At 32.2% G+C, this 26,725-nt stretch overlaps 1 protein-coding gene across 3 annotated transcripts in view; it reads right to left on the minus strand.

The window, feature by feature from the left end:
• LOC114329669 (breast cancer anti-estrogen resistance protein 3 homolog) overlaps positions 1-26,725 on the minus strand; it is a 288,951-nt gene that overhangs the window by 159,915 nt on the left and 102,311 nt on the right. For all 3 annotated transcript variants that reach the window (XM_028278850.2, XM_028278853.2, XM_028278851.2), the window contains 2 exons: positions 20,576-20,854; positions 18,874-18,949 (listed from right to left, as the gene is read on the minus strand). In XM_028278850.2, coding sequence (XP_028134651.1) covers positions 18,874-18,949; positions 20,576-20,854 — 355 coding nt within the window. The remainder of the gene's footprint in view (positions 1-18,873; positions 18,950-20,575; positions 20,855-26,725) is intronic.

Genomic DNA, 26,725 nt, shown 5'->3' on the forward strand with positions numbered 1-26,725 from the left:
CAAAAATTAAAGGAATAGCTATTTGTATAACAAGGGAGGAGAGTGCTACTTTTCTTCCCGAGAATGAAGTTTACTGCCCGACGCGTAGCGGAGGGCAGTAATCATTCGAGGGAGGAAAAGGCACTTTACTCCCATGTTATACATAATATGATTTTTTAATCTTCCTCAAATATCAAGTAATTTCTTCATTTTTAAATTATTTATTTATGTAACTAACTGACAAAATTTATTAGAGCACTAAAACTCACAAGTAGGTACAGTATAACTGTCAACTGTCAAATATAAGTCAAATTATTAATGTAAACATTGTTAAATCAAAATAAAAATTTACTGTTTTTACCATTCTGCAAAATACAGGGTGCTCTATAAATAAACGTTAAAATGTTTAGATACTTATGTAATAGATAATAGAATATTGTATAGGGCGTCAATAAGTTATTTCATCAATGACATACCATGACGTCACCTTTACTTTTCCTCCCTAGGGAGGAAAAATACGACTTTGCTCCCTAAAATCAGGTTAGGAAAAGTATACTTTCGGTAGAGGTAGGTGGAAAATATAATTTACGGCAATCTGAGCTCGGATAGGGGTGAGTTCTTAAGAGTAAAAATCGGTTTATCACGATTTCTGCAAAAAAGTTTAATGGTAAAGTTGTAAGTAATAAAAAGATCTACAACTTTGAATTTATTAACTAATGAATTTTATTGAGATTGAAAAATATTTACAAAAACTATAGTGCACTTTGAGTATCTTCCTCCAGTATGTCGTCTGCATCGGAGTCTTCATCAACAGCTTCCCAACCCTGGTTCTGGAGACTATCTTGTTGATTGAAAAGTTCTTTAAAGAATACTAGTTCCTCTTTTTCCCTCCAGTGTGGCATGAAGTGCTTGGAAAGAAGTTTATTTAAATCTTCCAACTTTGCTGGTTTGAGCAGGACTCCTTTTGTGATGAGATTGGGATTAATGGAGGACATTTTCTTTCCTCGCTTGAGTAAGCTTGTTCCTTCCCCATCGTTTTGGTTATAGTGGACTTCTCCCCTGACGACACAGTTTCCAGTGGTCTTGGTTTTTGACACAACAATCCTCTTGCATGGCTTTAATTTGAAATGCCAGTTGGCTGGCTTCTTAAAAACTTCATACACAGCTTTCTTCCAATCATATACTGGGCAGTGTTCTCCTAATCTGATGACTGTTGCATGTTTATCAAAGATTTTAATATAGTCCTGGTCAGTTAGGAGGGTATTGTGTTTTTAACATCCTTCTCGATTTGCGCAAAGAACCTGTCAGGGGGAATAAAAGAAAAGCCGACAACTGGATATACAAGCGAAGCATAGGCGTAACCAGGGGGTGGTTTTGGGGGTTATACCCTTTTGGATGTACTTTGAGCTCTATACGCTTAACAACATTATTATTCCATACCCCCAGAGACCTTCAAGTAGATGTAACCCCCCCTTAGGATCATCCTGGTTACACCTCTGAAGCGAAGGCGGAGCATCTCGCAATAAAAACTTACACAGCATGCCGATCACCATGGTATTCTTATTTTGACCTCCGCAGCCGTCAGAAAAAAGCTTAACGACACGGATTCCAGTCAGATCTGTATTTTTTAACCTATGATAGACGGCGGAGGAAATTTGATCCGACCCCTTTTTGAATTCATTCTCTAGCCAGATATAAGTAAAAACCTTATCTTTCGTCAATTTGTCATGTGAGGTTCCTTGACAAATTGTGAAATTATAGATGTACATCTGGCGTAAATAGTATGCATTTCGGTCTGGTATTTTTGGAATAATTTGATTTTTTTTGGCAATCATAGGATAATGTGAGCTCACCTTCCCGAGATGTTCTAAGTTCATCAAAAAACGCCTTGGCCTTACGTTCGTGTAGAGCAAGGTTTACTTTTAGATTGTATTTTTTCTCTGGGTCTCTACAAATTTTTATTTCCTCGTTAAGAGAAAGGCTTGTTGAGCAGCAGTCAGTTGCTGGAGCTCCGAAACCAATATTATAATCTGTTACAAAAATAGACCGAAAAAATTCATATTTTACAATATGTATTCTTATTTTATTTCCTGGCCAAATCTTTCGACAGAGCAGAGAGAGGGACAGATTGCATTACCCAGTTTATTTTAGGTTATAGCCTATATTGTGAACTACTATTAGGAAAAAATTCGGCTCAAAAGTGACAAGCATGTAAGTAAACACAATGCCATTAAGAAGTGTGTCTTTCAATAGTACCTAAATATTTATAATTTAGATTAACTGAATGAAAAATTGCAACAACTCGCTTTTGATTGCCCTAACCTGACGTACATACAAGCATAATATGCCTTACCTTGCTACTTTAGCTTTAGTTCTTTTCCAGTTTTCTACGTTTTTCCTCTTCTTTCTTCCACATCCTGGAGGAACTGGTTGAACAGTTAATGGGTTCATTATTTAACTCTAATGCTAATTGATTATTGCAACTAACACCGGGAATAAACACGAAGAAGAGGTTAGATTGTCTTCTCAGTTATCAGAGAAGAATAAGAAATATTCCGCATCATCTGCATTGCAAACTACAGCTGTTATGTTGTATTACCAACATAGTATAATTTAGGCTAGTAAATAGGTATGAAACTACAAAATATCTGAAAAACAAAATCTTGACAACTATTGGACTAAACGAGTTCTGATGCAGTTGTCTTGTATGATGGATACATTTGAATAGGACATGACGGGTTTTGAAGCTGTTTTGCGGGAATGGACATGAAGAGTTTTGTGGCAGCCTGAGAGAGTGACATAACGAGTTTTGCAGCAGTTTGTAGATTTTCCTCATTTATTCTTTTTGGTTTTAACCTTTAACTACCCGCGCATCAAGTTATAACATAATTACACGCGTGGCGTACTTTATACGCCACAAGGAAATACACTTAAAAACAGCGGATTTGTTTATTTTTTTTTTAAATACACTTAGTTGTTTGTTATAAACCTTATTCGGCATCAGTGAATACTTGGAATTCCTTCTCAGTAAACCAATTGGGATTTATAACTGGAATCATGGAATGACTGGATTCCATGATAAATAAAATTACTAATAAAAAATTTTTTGAAATGTGATTTTTTACAGGAGAAAAAGTATTGTTAATAAAGAACAATATATTTTGTGCCATAATGACTAAAAAACAATTGAAATATGTACTTATATTACTACTTATATTAATATAATCGTGGCGTACATTGTCCATCACCGGAAACAACAAATAATAAACTGTAAATTACGATCTTCTCAGAACGCCGATTATAACGAAACTAAAACCAAATTGTAAAGCACATTCCAGTGATAGGTTAGAGAGATAAACAAGGTCAAAAATTAAATTTTTAAATATATTTGAAGTAGAATTCTTATATTTGGCGTACAAAATACGCCAGCGCGTGTAGTTGAAGGTTAACGGACTTTGCAGTCAAATGAATACACTAAAATGTTCCTCTGGAATTACTCTACAAAATGGCAACCTTATCTCATTTTTTTATATTTTTGGACATAACGAGTTTTGAAACTGAGCTACTCATATGTGTATCTATAAGATATTTCCAATTTGCCATTCTATCTTTTAAAATGTGAGATACGTAGTATTCGCATTAGCCATATTTAGAGAGATAGTTTTTTGTGTCTCCTATAAAATTTCGATAAATGGAGTTACGCAGTTTGCAGATTAGGTCGACGATATCTTGATATATATCTTGTTTTGGTTTCACGACGATATTCTTTTTTTTCTGACGTTACCCCGAATACAATGCAAAAATTTGCAAGTCTATAAGTGCTGTATTTAAACATCGATTTATTTTTTTTCTCTAAATGACCTGGTCTAAAAGTTACTTACATAACTTCTGAATAGAATTACATTTGTCATATGCCCAATGTTCAACACGAAATTAATTTGGGTAAAAATATAGCAAAACCGTCTACACTACATGACCAAAAGCTCACACGAACCCCACCAATCACTTAATAAATCAACTTCCGTTTCGCCTTATGTAATTAAAGTGGAGTGAATCGAGACAACCTTGCCTGACTCTCCGTAATAAATTCTGCACAGCCAATTAAGCATATAATTAAGAAAATCGACTATATAAATTTCTGCCTTCTCCTAGTTATTACAGGCTCCGCTAACGTTTTGCGATTAACCAACCAGTAGCAAAACCTGATCTTGACCTAAGTGGTCTTTTTAAACGGCACATATACATACGAGTACACGAAACGTTCAACGAAAAAATCGGTACAGCGTGTTTCCACCTTAAAATACGTATTTTCCTGCAGCAGTTTTCTTTTGTTTAAAACTTTAATAAAAAAATATGAAAAAATGTTTTTTAAGAAACGATTTTCTTTAGTTACGAGTTACTAAAATTAAAAATATGTTTATAAAAAAAAAAAGAATGTGTGTGTACTTTGTACGCACGTAAGAAGTTATACTTCTATTATATGATTTCAACAAAATCAATATACTTTATACAGTGTATTTATATTTTATTTAAATATTAAACTAATTTTAATATTCACTACTTTCCAAAATTTTTTATTAAAACAATACCAAAAATTAAAAAAATAAAAGAATAAAACACACGCAAACACATTGAAAAATGAAACAAAGAAATGATTTCTGAACAATAATTGTTGACAAAAATTTTAACTAAATACGTATTTTCTGAAAAAAAAAATATAATAAATATACTTACAATCATAAAATGTATAAAAAAAATTTAAAAAATAAAAATTTAATTGAACCTGCGTCTATAAGGTTGTTAGATTTTGAACTCACCGCACGCAGAACTTAGCTAGCGAGACATTTGAATGATGTGGGAAGATATAGCAACTAAACGTTTTAAACATTTTTGACAGTTGCTTATTCTCTTCGTTTAATTAAATAAGTTTGATTCTTGCGGAATTAAATTATTAAAATACAACAAAATATAGACTAAAAAAGCAATTTATTAGATATGAAGATTGATAGAAATTGTATTGGTAATCAAAGCATTACCTACTAGCTAGGTACCTACACCTACATTTTCCAAAAAGGTACGTAGATCCTAGTGTTTTATTAAAATACTGAAACATTTATACGTACCTGTTGCTTTTAAAAACTATTTAAAAAGTCACTACAATTTTATAAACTTGCTTTTTGTGTCTGTCCTCACAACAATAAAAACTAATATACTACATACAATTTGTTTACCCATAACCATTGACGTATTAATAAAATAACCTACATATTGAACAATTGTTAACAGGTCATTGTAATTACCCAATCAGAGGACGTATAACGTTTAAGCTGCGCCGGGGACCAAGATTTTGATGATTTCGCGCACATATAAATTTACTCCCAACGCTCCTAAAGAAGTATAACTTCAAAAATCAATTAAAAAGCAAAAAATTTAAAAAAATCGAACTCGAAGGATTATTCGAAAAAACTGTTAGATACAAGAATTTCACACATTCAATTTTTCACACAATTTTTTAACGAATGTGTGAGATTTTTGTATGTTTAATCTGTCTAACAGTTTTTTTCGAATAATCATTTGAGTTTGAATTTTTTTTATTTTTTACTTTTTAGTTGATTTTTTTATAATATTTTTAATTTTAGTCACTCGTAACTAAAGAAAATCGTTTCTTAAAAATTTTTTTTTCAAATTTTTTAATTTTTTACTTAGTCTTACACTTTTCAAACATTAAAATATATCATGTTTATTAAAATATATGTATAAAACATATGATGTACAAACATGAAAAGTAGTCGGCAAAAAATTTGAAACTTTATTGTTTATTTATGAAGCATAACGTAAACAATTAACGAAAAAAGTGAAATTATGTATAGTGCATATAATTAGCTACAATCTGCAAGTTTCAAGTTTATTCATTGAAAAAAACAAGGGAATTTAAGCATTTTCCATTAAAATCGTTTTTTAAACATAAAATTTTTTTATTGACTATTCGTGTATTGTTCCCGCGAACGCATATGTCTGCAAATTTTCATTCATTTGCATTGAAGAAAAGGCAGTCAAAATAACGTCTAAAAATTAGACCTAAAAGATTGAACTAAAGAAAAGCGTTTAAAAAGGGGTAAACTATATAGTTGGCTGTATACCATCGATAAAACAACGTAGTATGAAGTAAACCCTTCTGTTGTAGTATGTAGATATATGAATGTATTAAAAATTCTTTAAAACGTATCCAAAAGATAATGGAAAATCATAAATAAAAACACACAACGTTTTCGGTCTAAACTGACCATCTTCAGTATGAACCTAGAAATAAGTAACTAACTTAATTTTAAAGCAAATGGGAAATGTTGACTGTTGAAATATTAGAAAATGTGGTTACTTACGTCCAGTGTACATGTAGTTGAAACTAGCTACTGTAGAAGGTGTGAAAACCTTTCAATTACTTTATTAACATATTTAAAATTAAAATCAATGTGACATTAAGTCGGTGTATTAAGATTATGATAAACCATGTGGATGTATTTCATCCTTATTCGACAACCTGGCTATTCTTACTATCCTTGATTCAGGCATCCTGTTTATCTGTTGATTCCACTCTTCTTTTCTGTTCTTTGCCCATGTATTTATATTGTCTACCCCACATATGAATCTGATTTCCTCACTTCTCACCCTGTCCTGTAGTCCTTTTCCAGCAATCCTTCTTTATTGCGTTGGTATCCCTTTGTGTTTTGCTTGTGTCTGGTCTTGTTTCGACCGTGTAAGTCATAACTAGCCTAATAACTAACTTATATTTTCGGGTCTTTATTACTCTCTTGTGTTTATTTTTCCAAATTGTGTCGTTTAGGTGGTATCCGGCCGTTCTACTGGCTTTAATTATTTGGTCTTTTACCTCTTCTTCGATATTGTTGCCGGCTGATAGAGTCATTCTCAGGTATTTGAAAGTCATCACTTCAATAAATTACTTGTCTAATTTGATTGTCTAACTCAAAATTTTAGTCCAGGGCGGATCTGTTTTGAGATGGACGTTAAGAGGTAACTCTAATTTTTTTGCAGAGATTGCTTGGAATTAACCCATATAATAATAATAAAAGTTGCGTAATTAAATTTCCTACAATATAAGATCGGTTAAAAAATTTTAAAATTGTTGAAAATTTAAAATTTTTATAATCGTTGCAAAATAGCGAAAATTGCGAAAAGGCATAAAAAAATAAGTATTCACATTTTACGTTTTTCAACCTTTTCTGCTAGATTTAGGACCTTCATATTTCACCCAGAAAAACTTTATGATATGATAAAACAATACTGTAAATTTAGTTAAGATCGGTTCAATAGATTTTGCAAAATAAATTTTGCAATCCAGCTTTCGCAAAAAAATTCATTTTTTCAAAATGTTGCAGGACTTAAAATAAAGCACATAGCAAGTTAATTTTTTTTACAAATAGAAGAATACTGTACCTTTCATTGCAATTTGCAAAATTAAAATCGGTTAACTACCACGGCGTCAGGATTTTTTTTTAAATAAACATTAATTTTTGGTGCTACGCGCAGGCCAGCGGTGTTCGATTCACACAAGTTGATTTCCACCAAAATTTCTTCCAATCTATATCTAATATATTATTTTCTTACTCTATATTTTGCTGTATGTTCATATTTTAATTCCACAAAAATCAAACTAATTTGATTATTGTTTGTGAAAAATTGTTTAAACAATTGCATATGCAAATAATACACTTTTATTTTCTAAGTTAAAATATATGAACAAAGAAAGTTTTTATATACATAAATAACAAATTTATTTATTTATTTCGAAATGTACTAAAAATTAAAATTTATCAATCATTATTATCAAAGTTCATTGGAATGCCCAATCAGAGCGAACGTATCCGCTGTCCTGCGAGTAGCACCAAAAATTAATGTTTATTTAAAAAAATTCCTGACACCGTGGTAGTTAACCGATTTTAATTTTGAAAATTGCAAATGAAAGGTACAGTATTGTTTTATATGTAACAAAAAATTCAACTTGCTGTCTGCTTTATTTTCAGTGCTGCAACATTTTGAAAAACTGATTTTTTTTGCGAAAGCCGGATTGCAAAATTTATTTTGACCAATCTGTTAAACCGATCTTAATGAAATTTACAGTTATGTTTTATCATATTATAAAGGTTTTCTGGGTGAAATATGAAGATCCTAAGTGTAGCATAAATGGTTGAAAAACGTAAAATGCGAATACTTGTTTTTTTATGGTTTTTTCGAAATTATTGCTAATTTGTAACAAGGGTGACAATTTTTAAAATTTTCAGTTAATCCTATATTGTAGGAAATTTAATTACGCAACTTTTAAGTTAGTGCAACTCTTCTCGAAAATGAAGACTTTTAAAGTTATAATTAAAAAACCAAGAAAAAATAGAATCTTTCCTTAATTTTTTGACACTTTGATTATTTAAACAATGTTCCAGACCTTTTTGAGTGGGAGGATAACTCAAATATTATTATATGAGTTATTTTCAAGCAATTTCTGCCAAAAAATATGATTCACCTCTTAACATCCAAATGTACTAATATTATTAGATATGCGCCCTGGTCTATTTGCATCTTATTTGTTTCTTTGGCTATTACTTAGCTTTTTGTTTTTGGGTTGAATATTTAGATATTCATTTCTTTTGCGTTAATGTTGAATTTGTGCAGTAATCTTTGTAGGTTGTCTTCGTACTCTGCTACTAACACGGTGTCATCAGCGTAACAGAGTATTTTTATCTCTCTATCGCCTATTTTGTACCCTCTTTCTTTCTTCTCTTGTTTTATTATTACGTCCAACATTATGAACAGTAGAGGACTTTGTGAATCTCTTTGCCTGATCCCTGTGTTTGCTTCTATAGATTCTGTTATTATTCCATTGACTTTCAGTCATACCAGTAGGTGTCACATATTTTAATTGTATTCTATCAAACGCTTTCTCTAGGTCTATGAAACAGAAAAAGGCTGTTAGGGCAGTCAATGAGGGTATTTGGCTCCGAATTCCATCCTAGTAAATCGATTTACTTGATATTTTCACAGTAAGTAGGGAATAGCTCAAAAAACAAAATCTACCCTATGCCGATGTGCGCTTTTATCTTGGGGGGTGGTTCCCACCCCTTCTCGGGGGTGAAAAATGTTTTGGTTAAAATAGCCACGGAAAAGGCTAGAGAACCTAATTTTAAGCAAAAACTGTTCTATGATTATTTTTTGAAAACTCAATACTTTTTGAGTTATTCGTGGTTGAAAATTGGCCATTTTCATTGAGAAATGACACCTTTTCAGACGGATTTTTGCGAATATCTTAAAAACTATGCATGTAACAAAAAAACTATATAAAATATTTCTGTAGGTTATAAAAAAACAAAGAGATTCATTCCTACATAAATCTTCTAGTGAAAATACAAAGAGGGATGTGGTAGGTAAGAAGAGTGTTTTTTTGCTGCATGCTCAAATCGGTGTATTCAACTTGAAATAACAGAGAAACTGTCGCTATTATTAGGTGTACACTGATACTAATAACTTTTGTAGCGCTTGAGAAGACCTTTAAAATGAGCAATACTAATTGTCGATTACATGCAAACTAAGCGAGATATTCTACAAAAAAGTTAACGACTAATGTATTTTAAGAAGAAATGAGAAGTATATTAAACTCCTCATCCATCAAAATTTAAATACATCGTTTTCCTTCTACAATACTTTTTATTATAGTGTTATTTCTATGTTCAAAAAGTTGGGCTGGATTAAAATGAATGGTTTTTGAAAAAAATAAGATCAAATTATAGAGCGCATTTTTAAATTTTCTTAAAAATCTTCCTTTTCCTCCATGTAACTCGAAAAAGATAACGAGATACGAAAAAAAAAAATACCACACAAAAATGTAGGACTTTTTTAGATAAAAATTTCCTTTTTATTTTTAATTACTATATCTCTTATAATTTTCAAGGTACATGGAGAAAAAGGAAGATTTTTAAGAAATTTTAAAAATGTGCTCTATAATTTGATCTTTTTTTTTTTCAAAAACCATTCATTTTAAACCCGTCCAACTTTTTGAACATAGAAATAACACTATAATAAAAGGTATTGTAGAAGGAAAACCATGCATTTACATTTTGGTGGATGGGGTTTAAAATTACTTCTCATTTTTTCTTAAAATACATTAGTTATCAATTTTGTTTGCAGCATATCCCGCTTAGTTTTAATGTACTGGACCTTTAATATAGCTCATTGTAAAGGTCTCTTCAAGCACTGCAAAAGGTATTAGTAGCATTATACACCTAAAATCGACCGTTTCTCTGTTATTTCAAGTTGAATACACCAATTTGAGAATGTACCAAAAAACAAACTATTTTCACCTACCATATCTGGTTTTGTATTATAAATAGAAGATTTATGAAGGCAAATATCTCTTTGTTTTTTTATAACCTACAAAAATGTTTAATATAGTTTTTTTAGTTAGATGCATAGTTTTAAAGGTACATATTCGCAAAAAACCGTTCGAAAATATATTATGTTTCAATGAAAATGGCTAATTTTCAACCACGAATATCTCAAAAAGTATTGAGTTTTCAAAAAAATGATAGAACAGTTTTTGCTTAGAATTAGGTTCTCTAGCGAATTTCGTGGTAATTTTAACCAAAAATTTTTCCACCCCTATGAAGGGGTGGGAACCACCCCCAATATAAAAGCACACATCGGCATAGGGTAGACTTTGAATTAGGATATAAGTAGAGGCTAGGCCCAAAATTTCATTAAAATCCATGCAGTAGGATAGAATTCGGAGGTAATATCCTATTCTTGCTCCCAATGACTGGCGTATGGCTTATTGTATTCTAATTTCTCCACATACAATCCTAATAATAAAATTGATTCATTCATTTATATGATTTATATCCATGTAATAAGTTTTTAGAATCCAAGCAAAGCATTCGAATACATCAGCGATCTACTAATTTAATGATTTATTTTACAACATGATAAATCATAAGTTTAAAAATGTTCGAAATCGAGGAGACAGTGTTGGTCACGAAACGACCGAAGTTTAGAAAAGTTACAGAATTTAAAATGGAAAAGACTTGTTCGCATGGAAAAACCTTTTCGGATGTGACTAGAGGAAAACTTTTCAGATATTTATCGAGAAAGTACGCGGCGTATTTGATATCAGGAAGGAAAATACACTCAGTCGTATTGGTAAAATTTTCATTTCGAAGAGATCATTTAGTTTTCCGTTTCTTTTTAATACGACATTTTTCGTGTTCGTTGCATACGTGCCAACTCTTAGGAATTGCAAAGGTCAAATCTTCCAGAAAAAATTTAAATAACTAGATTTGTGCAGAAGGGTAAAATAGGCATCGACGAAATGATACTGAAGGTTATTATCGAGCTAAACATTACCAGAGAACGGTAGTTCTCGCCAGTGGCGCACAACCCCCCTACACGCGACACTATATACACGAAATTTTCGATTTTCTAAATCTGACTGAATTGAAAATTGGGCCAACTCCCATCTTAAAGTTCAGGAAAAGACTCACCCATCCATAGGTTAACAATCCATTTTGGTCCAAGGCTGTGGATTTTACGGCCCTTATTATTTAGGGTCTGTTTTTCGTTCTCGGCCCCAAAACTCCCAAAAATTTCGAAAATTTAAGTCTGACCTTGACGGCTTCTGATAGTGCTGATCATTACCTTTACAACGCATGTCTAATTTTGAAAATCGGTTATACCATTCAAAAGTTACCGAGCTCAGAAGTATGACTCAATTTTTATTTAAAAAGTGGAAAATGTTTGTGGATATGTATGTATGTGTGTAGAAAAGTTACACCGATCTGAATTTTTTTTCTGTGTTTCAAGAGAGGGTCAGGGCCGATTCAGAACTGGTGTAGTTTGTGACTTTTGACTACCTACCCATAAGCCAGCTTTAGGGCTAGGTAGATACAAAATGGCATATTTTTTGGGCGTATATATCTTAGGTTCAAGGAGAGACAGGAAAACCGCAAATACACCAAATTAATAGCGTTGGGTTAATCTTTCAAATGGTACTCAAGCGGTCAAGATCATACCTACACGCGGCTCAGTATAGCCGAAAAACTGAAGAAATAAACTTTGAAAATTTTGGTTTTTCGACAATTACTCAAAATTTTAATTTAAGAATTGCGCCAATAACTGAGCGTTTGTAGGGGGACTCTAAACGCATCTAACGGTGTATACCGCATATCTGGGAAAATTCGAATTTTTAAGTTATAGGCTTCATAAGTATGATCAAATCTATTTTTTATGGGAAAAACTGTTTTTCAAGCTCAATAATTCCTGTAATACCTTCAGTTATCATACTTGACCTTGGATGCATTAAACACTACTTGTTAATACGTTTCAAACTCATGTTTAATGATAAAAATCGGTTAAGCCGTTCAGAAGTTATCGAGTTCCAAAGATATAATCCATTAACCATTATCGCCGAAATGGTTTATGTAGTTGTAGTGGTTACGACGCTAAATTGATGGGGCAATCCGAGTTCATTCAGCCATCCCAATATTTTTTTTCAATCTATTTCGAATAGAAAAAAATCTAGTGTACACTAGATCATTTGATGTACACTAGATCATTTGAGAGATAATGCTATAAAGGCGACCATTTATAACGCTTAACGTTGAATCGAGAAACATTACATTCAACTTTATACATTTCATTTATACTTAAATAATTTTGAAAAACTCCTGATACAAGAATAAAAAACCGCTATACGCCGTAAAAATGAGTGGCACATACAATATTCCAGCTACAAAGGAGCTGATATGAATATTAGGTACGTGGCGCGAAAATGTATTTTCATTTTGGTAGAAAATAACATTCTAGTTTAATTTTAAAAGATGTTTCCATTAGTGGAGTCACTGAAGGTTTTCACCTCCGATTTCGTTGAACCTTTTCACGAAAATTGGTGAGTAGTTAGAAGATACTTCAAGGAACAAAGGTGACATGATGCCAACTTGCGCTTTTACCCTGGGGGTAGATACCACCCCTTCTCGGGGGCGAAATTTATTTTATTAAAAATAATACCAGAAATCGATAGAGGGGCAACTTCTAAGCAAAATTTGTTATATAAAGTTATTAACATAAATCAATACTTTTTGAGTTATTAAATATCAAAGATTTTATTTTTTGTTAAAAAAAATGCATGTTTTAAAGTTGTTTTTCACGTATTACTCAAAAACTGCAAGCTTTTGTAAAAAAGTTATTATTACCAAAATTAAAGAGAATAAAAAATTTAATACACTCCGCACTTATAGAACTAAACTAATGTTATTTCAAAGTGAATTATGGGTAATTGAATGTATATTTTTTTCGATGAGTACTCAAATCTAAGTATTCAAGCTTACATAACGGGAAAACGATGCATTTTATAGAATATACTTGTTAAGCACTTGTCAAAGTACTTCGGAATACCTATCAAATGAGCTCCAGTATAAGTTAATAGCATCAATATTAAGCAAGTTACGATGAAAATAAGAGAACCCTTTCGATTTTTTTAGGAAAAAGTGAAAAATAAAACATACGCCATTTCCACAAAAATTAAAATTTGTAGTAATCCTCACAAGAATTTCTTTAGGTAAACATAGTTAATAATTTCAACAATTTTGACCGGTTTAGAATGCATATTTTTGAAAAAAAGATATAATTTAAAAAAATCAGAATTTTTAAAATTATCGTACTTTTCATTTTCTTTTGATAATAACTCCAAAAATACTCAAGATATGTAAAAAAATGACATATAACTAAATTTTAGTTTTTTCTGCTCCAAATACTATATCCATTTTAATATTTCCGTAGAGTAAAAAATACCCGAGACAGAAACGTTTACAATTTCAATTTTGCTGCGAAAACCATGTAACCGGGGCCATTTAACCTTTTATTTAAAAAAAAGTAAGAGGATTAAAATACTAAATTCGACGTTTTTTATTAGCTCTTAGAATTAACTTTTAATTAGTTTTTAGGTGAACCTGATATCTTAAAAATTAACGGAGTTATTTACAAAAAAAAACAATAAAATTTTTTGGAAAAATTTTTAAAAGATAAATTTTGAAAAAATTTTGGTGCATAAATTTTAATGCTATCAACTTGTTCGAGGGCTTATTTGATAGATATTTCTAAGAACTTTGACAAATGTTTAATAAGTTTATGTTATAAAATGCTTCATTTTCCCGGTATTTAAGCTTGAATACTTAGATTTTGGTACTCGAAGAAAGAAATATACATTAAATTACCTATAACTCACTTTTAGTTAACATTGAAAGGTTTTTCTAGTAAGGAGTTTATTTTATTTTTTATTGGCCTCAATTTTGATAACATTAACTTTTTTGTAAAAACTTATAGTTTTTGAGTTATTTATAAAAAATCGGTTAAAAACATGCATTTTTCTCACGAAAAATTAAAATCTTTGATCTTTAATAACTCAAAAAGTTTTGATTTATTTTAATAACTTTATATAACAAATTTTGCTTATAATTTGTCCCTCTATCGAATTGTGGACTTATTTCTAATAAAATAATTTTCACCCCCGAGGAGGGGTGGCATCCACCCCAGGGTAAAAGCGCAGGTTGGCAACATGTCACCTTTGTTCCTTGAGATACCCTCTAACCACTCACCAATTTTCATGCAAATCGATGGAGGTTCAACGAAATCGGAGGTAATAGCTCATATCCACCTTCAGTGACTGCACATTTGCTAAATTTGAAGTCAAACGCGCCACAAAAGAGCCTCAAAATAACTCTATCGAAGTTATTGTTTTGTGGCGCGTTTTACTTCAAATTTAGCAAATATTATGGAAACATCTTTTAAAATGAAATCACATAGAATTTTATTTTCCACCAAAATGAAAATACATTTTCGCGCCACGTACCTAATATTCATATCAGCTACTTTGTTAGTGGAATATTGTATGCTCCACTCATTTTTACGGCGTTTAGTGGTTTTTTATTCTTTTATATATTTTACACGTCGTTTTTGAATATATTTTCTCATTATTAGACACAATAAGGAATATTCAAATGAACTTATTTGACGGCGAAAATGTCCAAAAAGATATGAAAATGTTTGGTAAACCAAGAAGAAACACATTTGTATGATCTCGTATGATATTAGTTGTTATTCTAGCAATAACAACTCTTTTGAATAAGCAGAGTGGAAGAAAGGCATTAAAACTTTTTCTGAACAACTAACAGACCATCTATATTTAAAACCAGTTCGGATGCAAAAAAACCTTTCACTCTGAATATTGTTTCGAATATAATGTCTTTTCTTGACTAATAGCAGTCTCGTTATTTTCTCAGTCGAGAATGATTAAAATTCCTGTCTGCGGGCAGTACATGTAAGTACTTCAAGTACTTTTGTGCATAAATAAGTGTTCTTATAATTTACTATCTACCTTATTTATGTCAATGTGTACTCATCTACGGATGAATACCTGCTGGTTTTACGCTCTTGACTTCGAGAAGAGCAAATAATGATTTTAATAAAAAAAATAGCGATATTATAAATAGAGGAGCGGTTAAATGATACCAAGAATCGTAGTAGTTGTTTTTAGAACATGTGAAATATACTTTTGTGTCCTAAAATTTTTAAAAGTTTGGTTCAGAAAAATTAAAAAAACATAGGAAATAACTACAAAAATCACAACAGAATTTAAAACAACCAACACACTCACATCTATCCGTTCCAAAACTAAACCCAACACACAAGAGAGGTCAAAGAACTTCATCTACAAAATACCCTGTGAATGCAACAATTTCTATGTGGGAGAAACTTCAAGACCACTAAACGTCAGGATCGACGAGCAAGAAACATACATCAAAATAGGGGTTTCGACAAATCACAGATATCCAAACATGCCTGGGGCAATGAAGACAGACCACAGAGGAAAGATGAGTCAATAATCATGAAGGAAATAGACATGAAAAAGAGAAAAATCAGAAGAAAAAAAGCAGACCTAATCCTACTAAATGAAAAAAGATACGTAGCAAATCCATCACCAAAATGCAGCAGGCTTTGGTTGCCAATACTTAAAGAAGAGATGAATAACAAGAACATACCAAAAATAGAGGATAAGAAAATGTAAAACACGTCTCTAGTATAGAGATAGAGTATAGACTTGTTTTCACATAGGTTACACACAATACATAATAAAGAGTTTAAAATGTTTACCCAAAACTCATTATTACGGTCACAGAATCACTTAACACAGAATTATTGCAAAAAATATACATAATACTCAGAATTTGATGTATCATAGGGCATGAAAACATCCACCCTGATATCTTTCCAGCCACAACTGTCTGTTACCTACAACCATCAAAGCAAATACATTTAAACCTCGTTTTTGTTTTGATCTGTGATGTGACATAACCTCAACAAACAATTGGCGGTTACACGCAGCTTTTAACAAAATTTTCTTTAATCTTTCTTTGAGGACGATTCCCGGAGTGGAAATTGAAACGTTAGTATTTTTAAATAATAATTTTTGAGCAATAATATAATTTTCATTACAACCGAACTGTGACTAGTCCCATAAAAGCATGATACTTAAGGAGAGCTAACAAACCTACATCAAATAATAATATAAGCTTCAAAAGAATTTTGTTTTTGTTTTTTTCGTTACTGTAGCACATTACTTTCCCACTATATATATCATACAAATTCTCTGAGAGGTTTTTTAACCCTCCAGTGGACGGGTGAGGCCTGACAGACCTCTTCCATTTATGAAAGTACAAAATAAACTTGGTATTTTTTTATTGTTAAAATTGAAACCGCTTAACCCCTCCGAATGTGTAATTTGTTTTTAATAACTGAGCTTCATCTGTATACGTTTGATAGAAAATTACCTCTGTAGTTTCCCCTACACTACATAATATGGTAGGAGAGGAAAGTATGCTAAATGTGCAGTCACTCGAGCGCTATGGGGACCATTGAGTTGTGATTATTAGGTCCTAAAACCAAAAAAGTTAAGTAAAATTTTCCATTTTAGTGGGGACTTTCCATTTCTTAATTTAATTTTCCATTTCCAACAATTGTTTTTTCCGATTATAGCGCCATCTATCCATAATTCAAAAAAATGTTTCGGATAAAAGTTTTTTATTTTTAAGTAAAAATCCAAATCTGCAATAAAAATTGGGGGCTCCTATTTAAGATTTTAAAGTAACCCCCCACCCCACCTCCGTGGGGAGTCGTGTTTGGTACCATTCGATAGATTTTTCAAAAATACAGAATAAGTGTATTTTGCAGTTTTTTGATCTGATGTTTATTTTGCAAATTATCGCGGGATTTGTATTTAAAATTTTATATTTACCCCCCACCCCTCTACGTGGGGGTCATGTTTAGTATGATTCGATAGATTTTTGAAAAAAATTGACCACGTATTTTTTAGTTTTTCGATCTGACGTTCATTTCGCGAAATATTCGCTTTTTTTGTAAAACTTTTTGATTCACCCATTTCGCCCCGCTCAAATCGTCAGATTTTTTAAATATACACTTTTTTGCATGTACTTAACTTACCTTTTATCTTAAATCTGACAATTTCGAGTATTTTTAAGGATAGATTTTTTTTTCAGGCCCCCTTAACGAACTCCCCTGTGTTCTGTGTTAAGAGAAAATATATGGTAGAGATAGATCTGCAGGGTACCAGGTTTCTCCCCATATGATAATGTGACGCGCTCGGGTAACTGCAAAAATCCCCGCTTGGGCTCCCCTACCAATAAAAGTACAGTATTTTACATCGTACATTTAGCATTTTTTAAAAAGCAAGGGCCTTAAAGGGGATAAAAATAAGAATCTGCTATTATTACATTTCCCCAATACCGATAGCCAAAGGTAATAAAAGTCTTAAATTCACAACATTTTTAGCGGCAGGCTCTTTTAAAATTCATTTGTTTGAGCCACTCATACCTTAAAATTTTCATTGCATCAATTGCAAAAAGATTCTAATAAGTTTATAATTTAATAATTTAATTAATGTTGTATATAGTAATAAGTTAAATAAATTCGATAACTCTAAATCACCACAAAATTGCTTTTTTAAATCTTCGATCTCTTGATAATAAGATTTTATACGGTATTTATTTGTCGAACACTACACTCCTGTGTAATGTGGTTTGCCTAACTAGTTCCACTTACAGTTAACGAGAATCCATTTTACAATAACAACTAGTTTAATGAATTTTAAATGATAATTTTCATATTGGGTGTGTTGTTAAATCATTTCTAATTTTAACAATCTGCATACCTTACTCTTAAATATGACAGGTTATTTTAAACTACCTGTGGAACTGTCGTTTTTCTTATCATCGTTCCGAGGTTCCCAACCATTTCATTTTCACTTGCCGTCTCACTTCCAACATGTGAACAAGTCATACCTAGCTCTCAGATGTTACCTAGGGCAAATTAGATAATATTTTAAATATCCAGGCTTAAGGTAACATTTTATACCAATGTTTCCTTGACGGACTACTTTTACTGGGCTTTGACCCACATCTTTTTGTGTAATACTATCTTGGTGGTTAAGCATGTACATTGCACGTGAGTATAACCTAATAATTTTTTTAACCCTAGTCAAAATTTCAACATCTTTGCCTTTTTTATCAGGTTATATTCATTTTAGGTAAGCACTGATGATGACTGGTAAACCAGTTGAAAACTAGTTATGTGAATTTGATGTGGCCCTTTTGAGGGTTTTTTAAATATACCTTTTATCAGGATTTATTGTTTTTTGTATCACATGGTCTACAGCCAACTACAGGAAAACTTTTTCCTTGTGGATTTTTAATGTTGTATATTTATCATATTATTAATAAAAAATGATACTACTATTGAATATATGTTTACAGAAATATTATTACTTACAGTGTATCCTCTCTATGAATCTTGTTAACATGGTCCACAGCTACGCTATGTCGAATTGGAGGAACTCGAATAGTTTCTAAAAGGTAAAAATATAATATAAGAAAAAGAACTACATTAAGATGCTATACAAACAATTACTACATTTAAATGGCAATTTCCACAAAGAAGACAAATTATTTACTGGAGACATGAGAATACAAACTTGGAAGAGTGATAAAAGGATAAAAGGGAGGCAGACAAGATGAGCCATTCGTCATCAGAGAACATGTAGGAATAGTATGGACGAATAAATTCCAGGAAAGAGGGAATTCTTTGAGCATTCTTTGGTTTGTTATAGCACGGTAGCATGTTTGGTTTTCGTACTGGAAGATCGTGTACAGATCCAATATTTGTCATAAAGCAAATAACTGAGAAATCATTAGAGTATAATAGACCAGCATTTCTATGTCTGATTGACTTGAAGAAAACATTGACAGAGTAAGACTCACAGATGCAATACATCTTCTGTATAATAGAGAAGTCCCCCTAGATATCATAAAAACTATTGAAAACATCTACCAAAACAACAAAATGGAAGTCAGAATAGATGGAGAACTTACAGAACCTATAGATATAGGTAGCGGAATAAGACAGGGTCCTATGCTCTTCAATTTAATCAAGGATGAAATCATCAAAAACGTCAACAAAGAAAGAGGATATAGAATGGAAAACAAATAAGTAAAAATACTCTGCTACGCAGACGGCGCAATATTGATAGCCCATGCCAAGATGAAGATAGTCTGCAAAGATTAGTCCACATATAAGAGCAAAAGAATTCAATATGACAATTTCATCTCGGAAAACTAAAACAATAGTAATCAGTAAAGAACCAATCAGATGCAAAATAGAAATTGACGGTATCAGCATTAAACAAGTAATGGATACCTTGGTAACATTGTCAAGTTACGGAGACCTGGACAAAGAAGTGAGAAATCAAGTACAAAAAGCAAATAGACTGTCAGGATGCCTTAATAACACTATATGGCGCAACCGACATATTAATATTGAGATGAAGTCAAGAATTTATAAAGGCAGTGTAAGACCAATAATGACATATCGTACCATCAATGCAAGACTATCACAACCCAAAAATTGCCATTTTTTGTTTTTTATGAATCTGTAATGGTAATGGGTAGTTTAACATAATGCAAGAGTATTATAACTTAACATTAAAATTGTATAATAATGTCTTATATTAAATTTTGAGTCATAATACTCTTTCATTATGTTAGACTACCCATTACCATTACAGATTCATAAAAAAACAAAAAATGGCAATTATGCATCAGAAACAAGACACGATACAGCCACAACACAAAGACTATTGGAAACGGTAGAGATGAGAGTACTGAGAAGAATTACAGGAAATACGCTGAGATATCGAAAGAGGAGTAAGAGATTAGAAGATAATGTAATGTACAGTATATAAACGAATGGTCACTAAATAGAAAAAAAGAATGGAATAACCACATAATCAGAATGGGTGAGACACGTGTGGTCAAAATAGCGAGAGATAAATCACTAATCGGTAGAACTGTGGGCCGACCGCGCAAAAGATGAAGTGATAACCTTCCATAGAGGTATCAATTCGCCGATGAACAAGCAGAATTACTTATAAAGAAGAGGTAGAAGAAGAAATAGAAACACTTAATCTACTACTTACCGTGATACTTGGCTCGTAGACACGTGAGACTACTAATGATCCTGGCCCTATGCGACGATTTCTTTACTCCCAACTCCTTGATATCCTGCTCAGACATCTCCAGCAGATCCTCCACTCCTTGGTAATTCTGGAAGAGCTCCTGATACTCTTCCAGCTCGAGGTCTCGCAACCAGACGGAAACATCTTTGTGCTTTTTAGCGGGTAGGAAAGGATTTTCTTTTTTCAATCTAGACTTACTGGAGCGGAGCGGTAAGGAACCGAATTTGCTCCAGGTGATATCTAGAAAAAAATATGATTATTAAAAATTATTAGGACTATGTATTTTTCTGTTAAAACGAATTAAAAACACTAGTACTAAAACAGGTCTCAAAATTATTAAAGAAAAAGCAAAACAACTAGAGTAACAGTAAAGTTATAAATATTATGTAATATTATGGTAATATAAAATACCGCTAAGACCATTTTATGACGTACAGTGCTGAAAAATCGATAATTAACCAAAAAAAGGGCAAACGAATGTTGTTTAGTTATTTTTAATCTTCTTCTTTAAGTGGCTTTTCCTTCCAGAACATTTACGATCAGTCGCATGTACATATAGATGGAGAGCTAGAGCCGAAAAATCATCGTCATAAGTAATATGGAGTTTTTCCTGTGAAATGTGTCCATTGTATATTGACAATTATAACCCCTTTCAGGCTGACACCTCAGTGGATACAGGAAGTAGCAATAAGGGATGAAAGGGGAAAGTTAGTGCAGTCATTAAAGGTTTTCACCTCCTATTTTGTTAAACCTTCATCGATTTGCATTAAAATTGGTGACTAGTTAGACATACCTCAAGAAATAAAACTGATTTGATGCCAACTTGCACTTTTACCCTGGTGGTGAATACCACCCCTTCCCGCGGGTGAAAACAATTTTATTAAAAATAATCCCACAAATCGATAGAGGGACAAATTTTAAGTAAAATTTGTTATATCATGTTATTAAAATAAATCAATTTTTTGAGTTATTAAAGATCAAAGATTTGTCTATTTAAGAGCATATGCGTGAAGTTACGGATGATAAAAAGAACATATTAATTAATTGTATGTTAGTAAAATATTATTTTTATATCATTTCGATATTTGATTGAATTTTTTCTATCAATATAAACTGAATATATCCAGAAACTGGGGGTGTCCAATAATGGGTACATTTGACATATTCGAATACACTTTTGTTTTAATTTATAATATCGAAATAATATAAAATAACATTTAAGTAATCTACAATTAATTAATATGTTCTTTTTATCATCCGCAACTTCACGCATGTGCTCTTAAACAGACAAATCTTTGATCTTTAATGACTCAAAAAGTATTGATTTATTTTAATAACATGATATAAAAAATTTTACTTATAATTTGTCCCTCTATCGACTTGTGGGGTTATTTTTAATAAAATAGTTTTCACCCCCGAGAAGGGGTGGTATCCACCCCCAGGGTAAAAGTGCAAGTTGGCACCAAACCATTTTTATTTCTTGGGGTATGCTCTAACTAGTCACCAATTTTCATGCAAATCGATGGAGGTTTAACAAAATAGGAGGTGAAAACCTTTAAAGATTACACTAACTTTCCCCTTTCATCCCTTATTGCTACTTCCTGTATTCACTGAGGTGTCAGCCTCAAAGGGGTCATAATTATCAATATACAATAGACACATTTCACATGCCAAACTCCATATTAGTTATGACGATGATTTTTCGGCTCTAGCTCTTAGACTAATACCACTGGCGGAGGTTCTTAAACCAGGATGTTTTTCTGCGTCCGGGGCTGCGCTTTCCCTCTATCTGTTTATATCTATATGTTACCGTTAAAACCCGATTTCAGTTAACCGAGTTTACTAGGAAAAACTAGTTTTAACTATGCTCTTTAGACAACTCTAGTTTTAACTAGTCAAAACAACATTTGCTGCTAAGTTCAGTTAAAACTAGAAATTCCGTACGAATTTCATTTAGAGTAGTTTATACTAGTTTAAACTAGTTTTTACTGGAATTACTAGCCAATACCAGTTATTTGTCTCTTCTCGCAGCGATTTTATGATTTGGCATGATTTGGCTTCTTCTTTGGATTTTCTCGCATGATTTGGCTTCTTCGGGATAGTGTTAATGGGGTTCGGGGTGATGGTTTTATTTTTATAAATTTTGGTTTATTTTTATAAATATCTATTTATTAATAATAAAATCGTTTTCTATTACTTCCATTTAGCGCGACTATGATATTGTCAAAATATTAATCTTCTTCTTCTTCTTCTTCTTGTGCCACTCCTATCGGAGATTGGAAATCATCAAGGCTACCCTGACTTTGTTTACAGCTGACCTAAAAAGTTCATTAGTGGTGCAGCCAAACCACTCTCTCAAATTCCGCATCCACGACATTCTTCTACGGCCTGGATTCCGTTTTCCTTCTATTTTTCCTTGCATTATATTTTTAAGTAATGCGTATTTATGACCTCTCATCAGGTGACCCAAATACTCGAGTTTTCTTCGTTTTATCGTTAATAAAATTTCAGGGTCTCTTCCTACCCTTCGTATTACTTCAAGATTTGTGATTCTTTCAACCCAACTTATCTTCAGCATTCGACGGTAGCACCACATCTCGAAACTTTCAATATTTTTTATGTTGTTCTGTTTGAGAGTCCAGGCCTCTACACCGTATAATAGCGTGTTAAATACGTAGCCACTTAGCATTCTTAATCGTAGAGGGATGCTTATATCTCTGTTGCAGAAGAATTTTCTCATCTTTATGAAGGTGGCCCTGGCAATTTCGATACGTCTTTTTATTTCATTGTTTTGGTCTCCAGTTTCGTTTATTAAAGTTCCCAAGTATTTATAACTTGATACTTTTTCAATTTGAATGCCGTTTATACTAATATGTGCTGGTTGTGTCATGATTTTACTGAAGACCATATACTTGGTTTTTAGGATATTAACGTTTATGCCATAATTGTTGCAAGCAATATTTATGTTTGTAAGTAATCGTTGTAATTCTTCTACTGTTCTTGCAACTAGTACAGTGTCGTCTGCGTATCGAATATTATTTACAACCTCTCCATTGATTACGATTCCTTCATTTGCTTGCAAAAGGGCTTCCTGACAGATGCTTTCACTATATACATTAAATAGCAGTGGTGACAAAATGCATCCCTGTCTTACTCCTCTACGTATTTCTATTGCTTTTGATATCTCGTTTTCTATTTTGATGTTAGCTTTCTGATTCCAATATAAGTTGAGAATTATTCGCAGATCTTTATTATCTATGTCTTTTCTTTCAAGAATGTCTCTTAGCCTATCGTGGCGTACTCTGTCAAACGCTTTTTCAAAATCGATAAAACATGCATGTACTTCTTGATTAACGTCTAGGCATCTTTGTGTAAGAACATTCAAACCGAAGAGAGCTTCTCGAGTAACTAGTCCTTTTCTGAACCCCATCTGTGTATTACTAATATCTGACTCCAACTTTTGATAAACTCGGTTGTAGATGATTTTTAGAAATATCTTTAGTAGATGGCTCATTAAAGATATTGTTCGATGTTCTGAACATTCTTTTGCATTGGATTTCTTTGGCAGTGTAACGAATGTAGACAGCAGCCACTCTTGAGGTATAATACCAGTATTGTATACTGTGTTAAATAAGTGCAATATTATACCTATTGATTCATCATTCAAGAGCTTTAGTAATTCAGTAGGAACCTCATCGGGTCCATTTGCCTTTCCAGTTCTGGAATTTCTAAGTGCCATTTCTACTTCACATTTTAGGATTTCAGGTCCCGTTTCACCATTTACCTTGTCAATGTTAATTCTGTTGTCCTCAAACAATTCTCTTATGTATTCACTCCATCTATTAATTTTTTCTGTTAAGTCTACAATAATATTTCCGTCTTTGTCCTTTAGTGATATTAATCTTAGATAATGTCAAAGATTACCACTGTTGCCAAAGTTTATGATATACTATCTCCCGAAGTTATATTTTGTTGCTACCTGTTGATCGCTACTGTTTACTCTTAATTTTTAGATTTTTAGTCTGATTTGATATAAAAAGCATTTGTTTTTAGAACTCTTCAGCGACGTATTAATATATAGTTCGTCCGCTATAACTTTTCCCATGCGTCACGATTCATTTTCAAACAAATTAAGTCAAAACATAAAGTGAAACGAACGTCGATGTGTATATACATTTTGTATACTGCATACTATATACTTAGTGTGACCAACTCCAATTCAGTCGAATCCGGGACAAGGCTGAAAAAAATACCTGAAATCCGGGACTTTTCAATGAAAATCGGGCCATTTTTTTTGAGAATATGATATTTAAAATACAGAAACGAAAAAAAGTCCACCGTTGTAGTTTTCATAGAACTACAATATCACGATATAAAATGCATGCGTTTTGGATGTGGTAATGTGATATTAGTATTACACTCTAGAAATTGTCCACTTTTTTTCGTCCAACCAATTCAATTTGATGTGAATTCTTAGAAGAATAACGTATTCAAAATTTCAAAAGAGAATTTTACCAAAACGTTGAAAATTCGGATGACCCGGAAGCCTAGTCCGGGACGCCGGGACACGACTTCGTAATTCGGGCCATGTCCCGGATTTTTCGGGCTAGTTGGTCACACTATTATATACTACACACATCGGCGTACGTTTCGCTTTATGTTTTGATTTAATTTGTTTGAAAATGAATCGTGACGCATGGGAAAAGTTATAGCGGACGAACAATAATATAATATTTATGGATTACCGTTGAGGGCCGAGATGATCAATCAAAAAAGAAGATGTATTTGGTTATTTATCTAGTGACTTTCTTGGGTGTGAATCTGTCTTTTTAGTTTACTCCTCCTGGTTAAAAAATAAACTATAGCAAAACGACAGTTTAAGCATAACAAATATTAGCAAGGCTAGTACAAAGAAAGGTTTCAATTATTAATCCTCATGCTAATATTAATGATATTGTGACCATTTATATGCATTACAGCCTGAAGGAAATGATGACAGAAAACCATAAATTTAGTTTTATTAACATTTACACCGAGACTAATTCCTCAACCTCTCCTATTAATAACCTTTAATAGACATCGAAGGACTAATAAGTTATCAGGAGAGATTATCGTAACGTGAAACAGAATTCTTCATAGTTCGTGTAGTCTGAACAATTTGCCAAGGCAGATTATGTCAAACCTGTATTCGTAAGTAATTAGTCTGAACGTATGAATGTTGGGATTTTGCTTGAACAAATTGATTAGCAAATTATGGCAAATTTAATTAAACTCAAAAGAAATTAGAGCTTTTTGGACATGGCGGTAAAACTGTTAATATTTTTTATTGATATTTGACGAATGACCAAATTCATTTTATAAATAAAATATTAGAGCTACTGGTTACTGAATTTTTACCATTTTTATTAAAAAGAGTGACGTTTTATCCCAGATTTCGGCTCATCAATTTGAATTTTGCAACATTCTACTGGTGATCAGGCACCGGATCATAAGCCTTCGAGAATGTATAACAATTTGATTTTGAGGATTAAACTTCTTCGTCTTTCCGTACCATGTTCATCACTGAAGGTGGATTATCATATTGGCTATCATACGCAATATATTGCGCAATCGTTCAATGTGATCTACAGACGATCAATATTGTACAATATTAAATATTTTAATAATTCTTTCGCGTCTAGTCCTACTCCTCCAAAAATGTCCATCAGTTTTCGATGCTATCTTTATCAAATGCTTTCTCAAAATCAATAAACACCCATGTCAAGATGATTGGTGTATCTACACATCTGAAACATACTAACATTACTACCTACTTGCACGCTGAGTAGTGCCTCTGTTGTTCCAAGATCATTACGGAAACCAAATTCCGTATCACTGATTTCTCTTTTAATTCTATATTGATAATAAAATTTTTTCATATAAAGGAATTCGATAAATTTTAAGTAAAGATATCTTTGTTGAGTTGATATTTAAATTATTTGTGCAACACAATTGCTTAATCATATACATCTGTTCTCTATTTTTATTATCAGTCACTCACGTTTTTTGTCACGACTTTTATATTCGTAATGGTAGGGGAGCAAAGTATGCTCAATGTGCAGTCACTCGAGC

Source organism: Diabrotica virgifera, chromosome 3 (assembly GCF_917563875.1).
Source record: "Diabrotica virgifera virgifera chromosome 3, PGI_DIABVI_V3a".
Lineage (NCBI taxonomy): Eukaryota > Metazoa > Arthropoda > Insecta > Coleoptera > Chrysomelidae > Diabrotica > Diabrotica virgifera.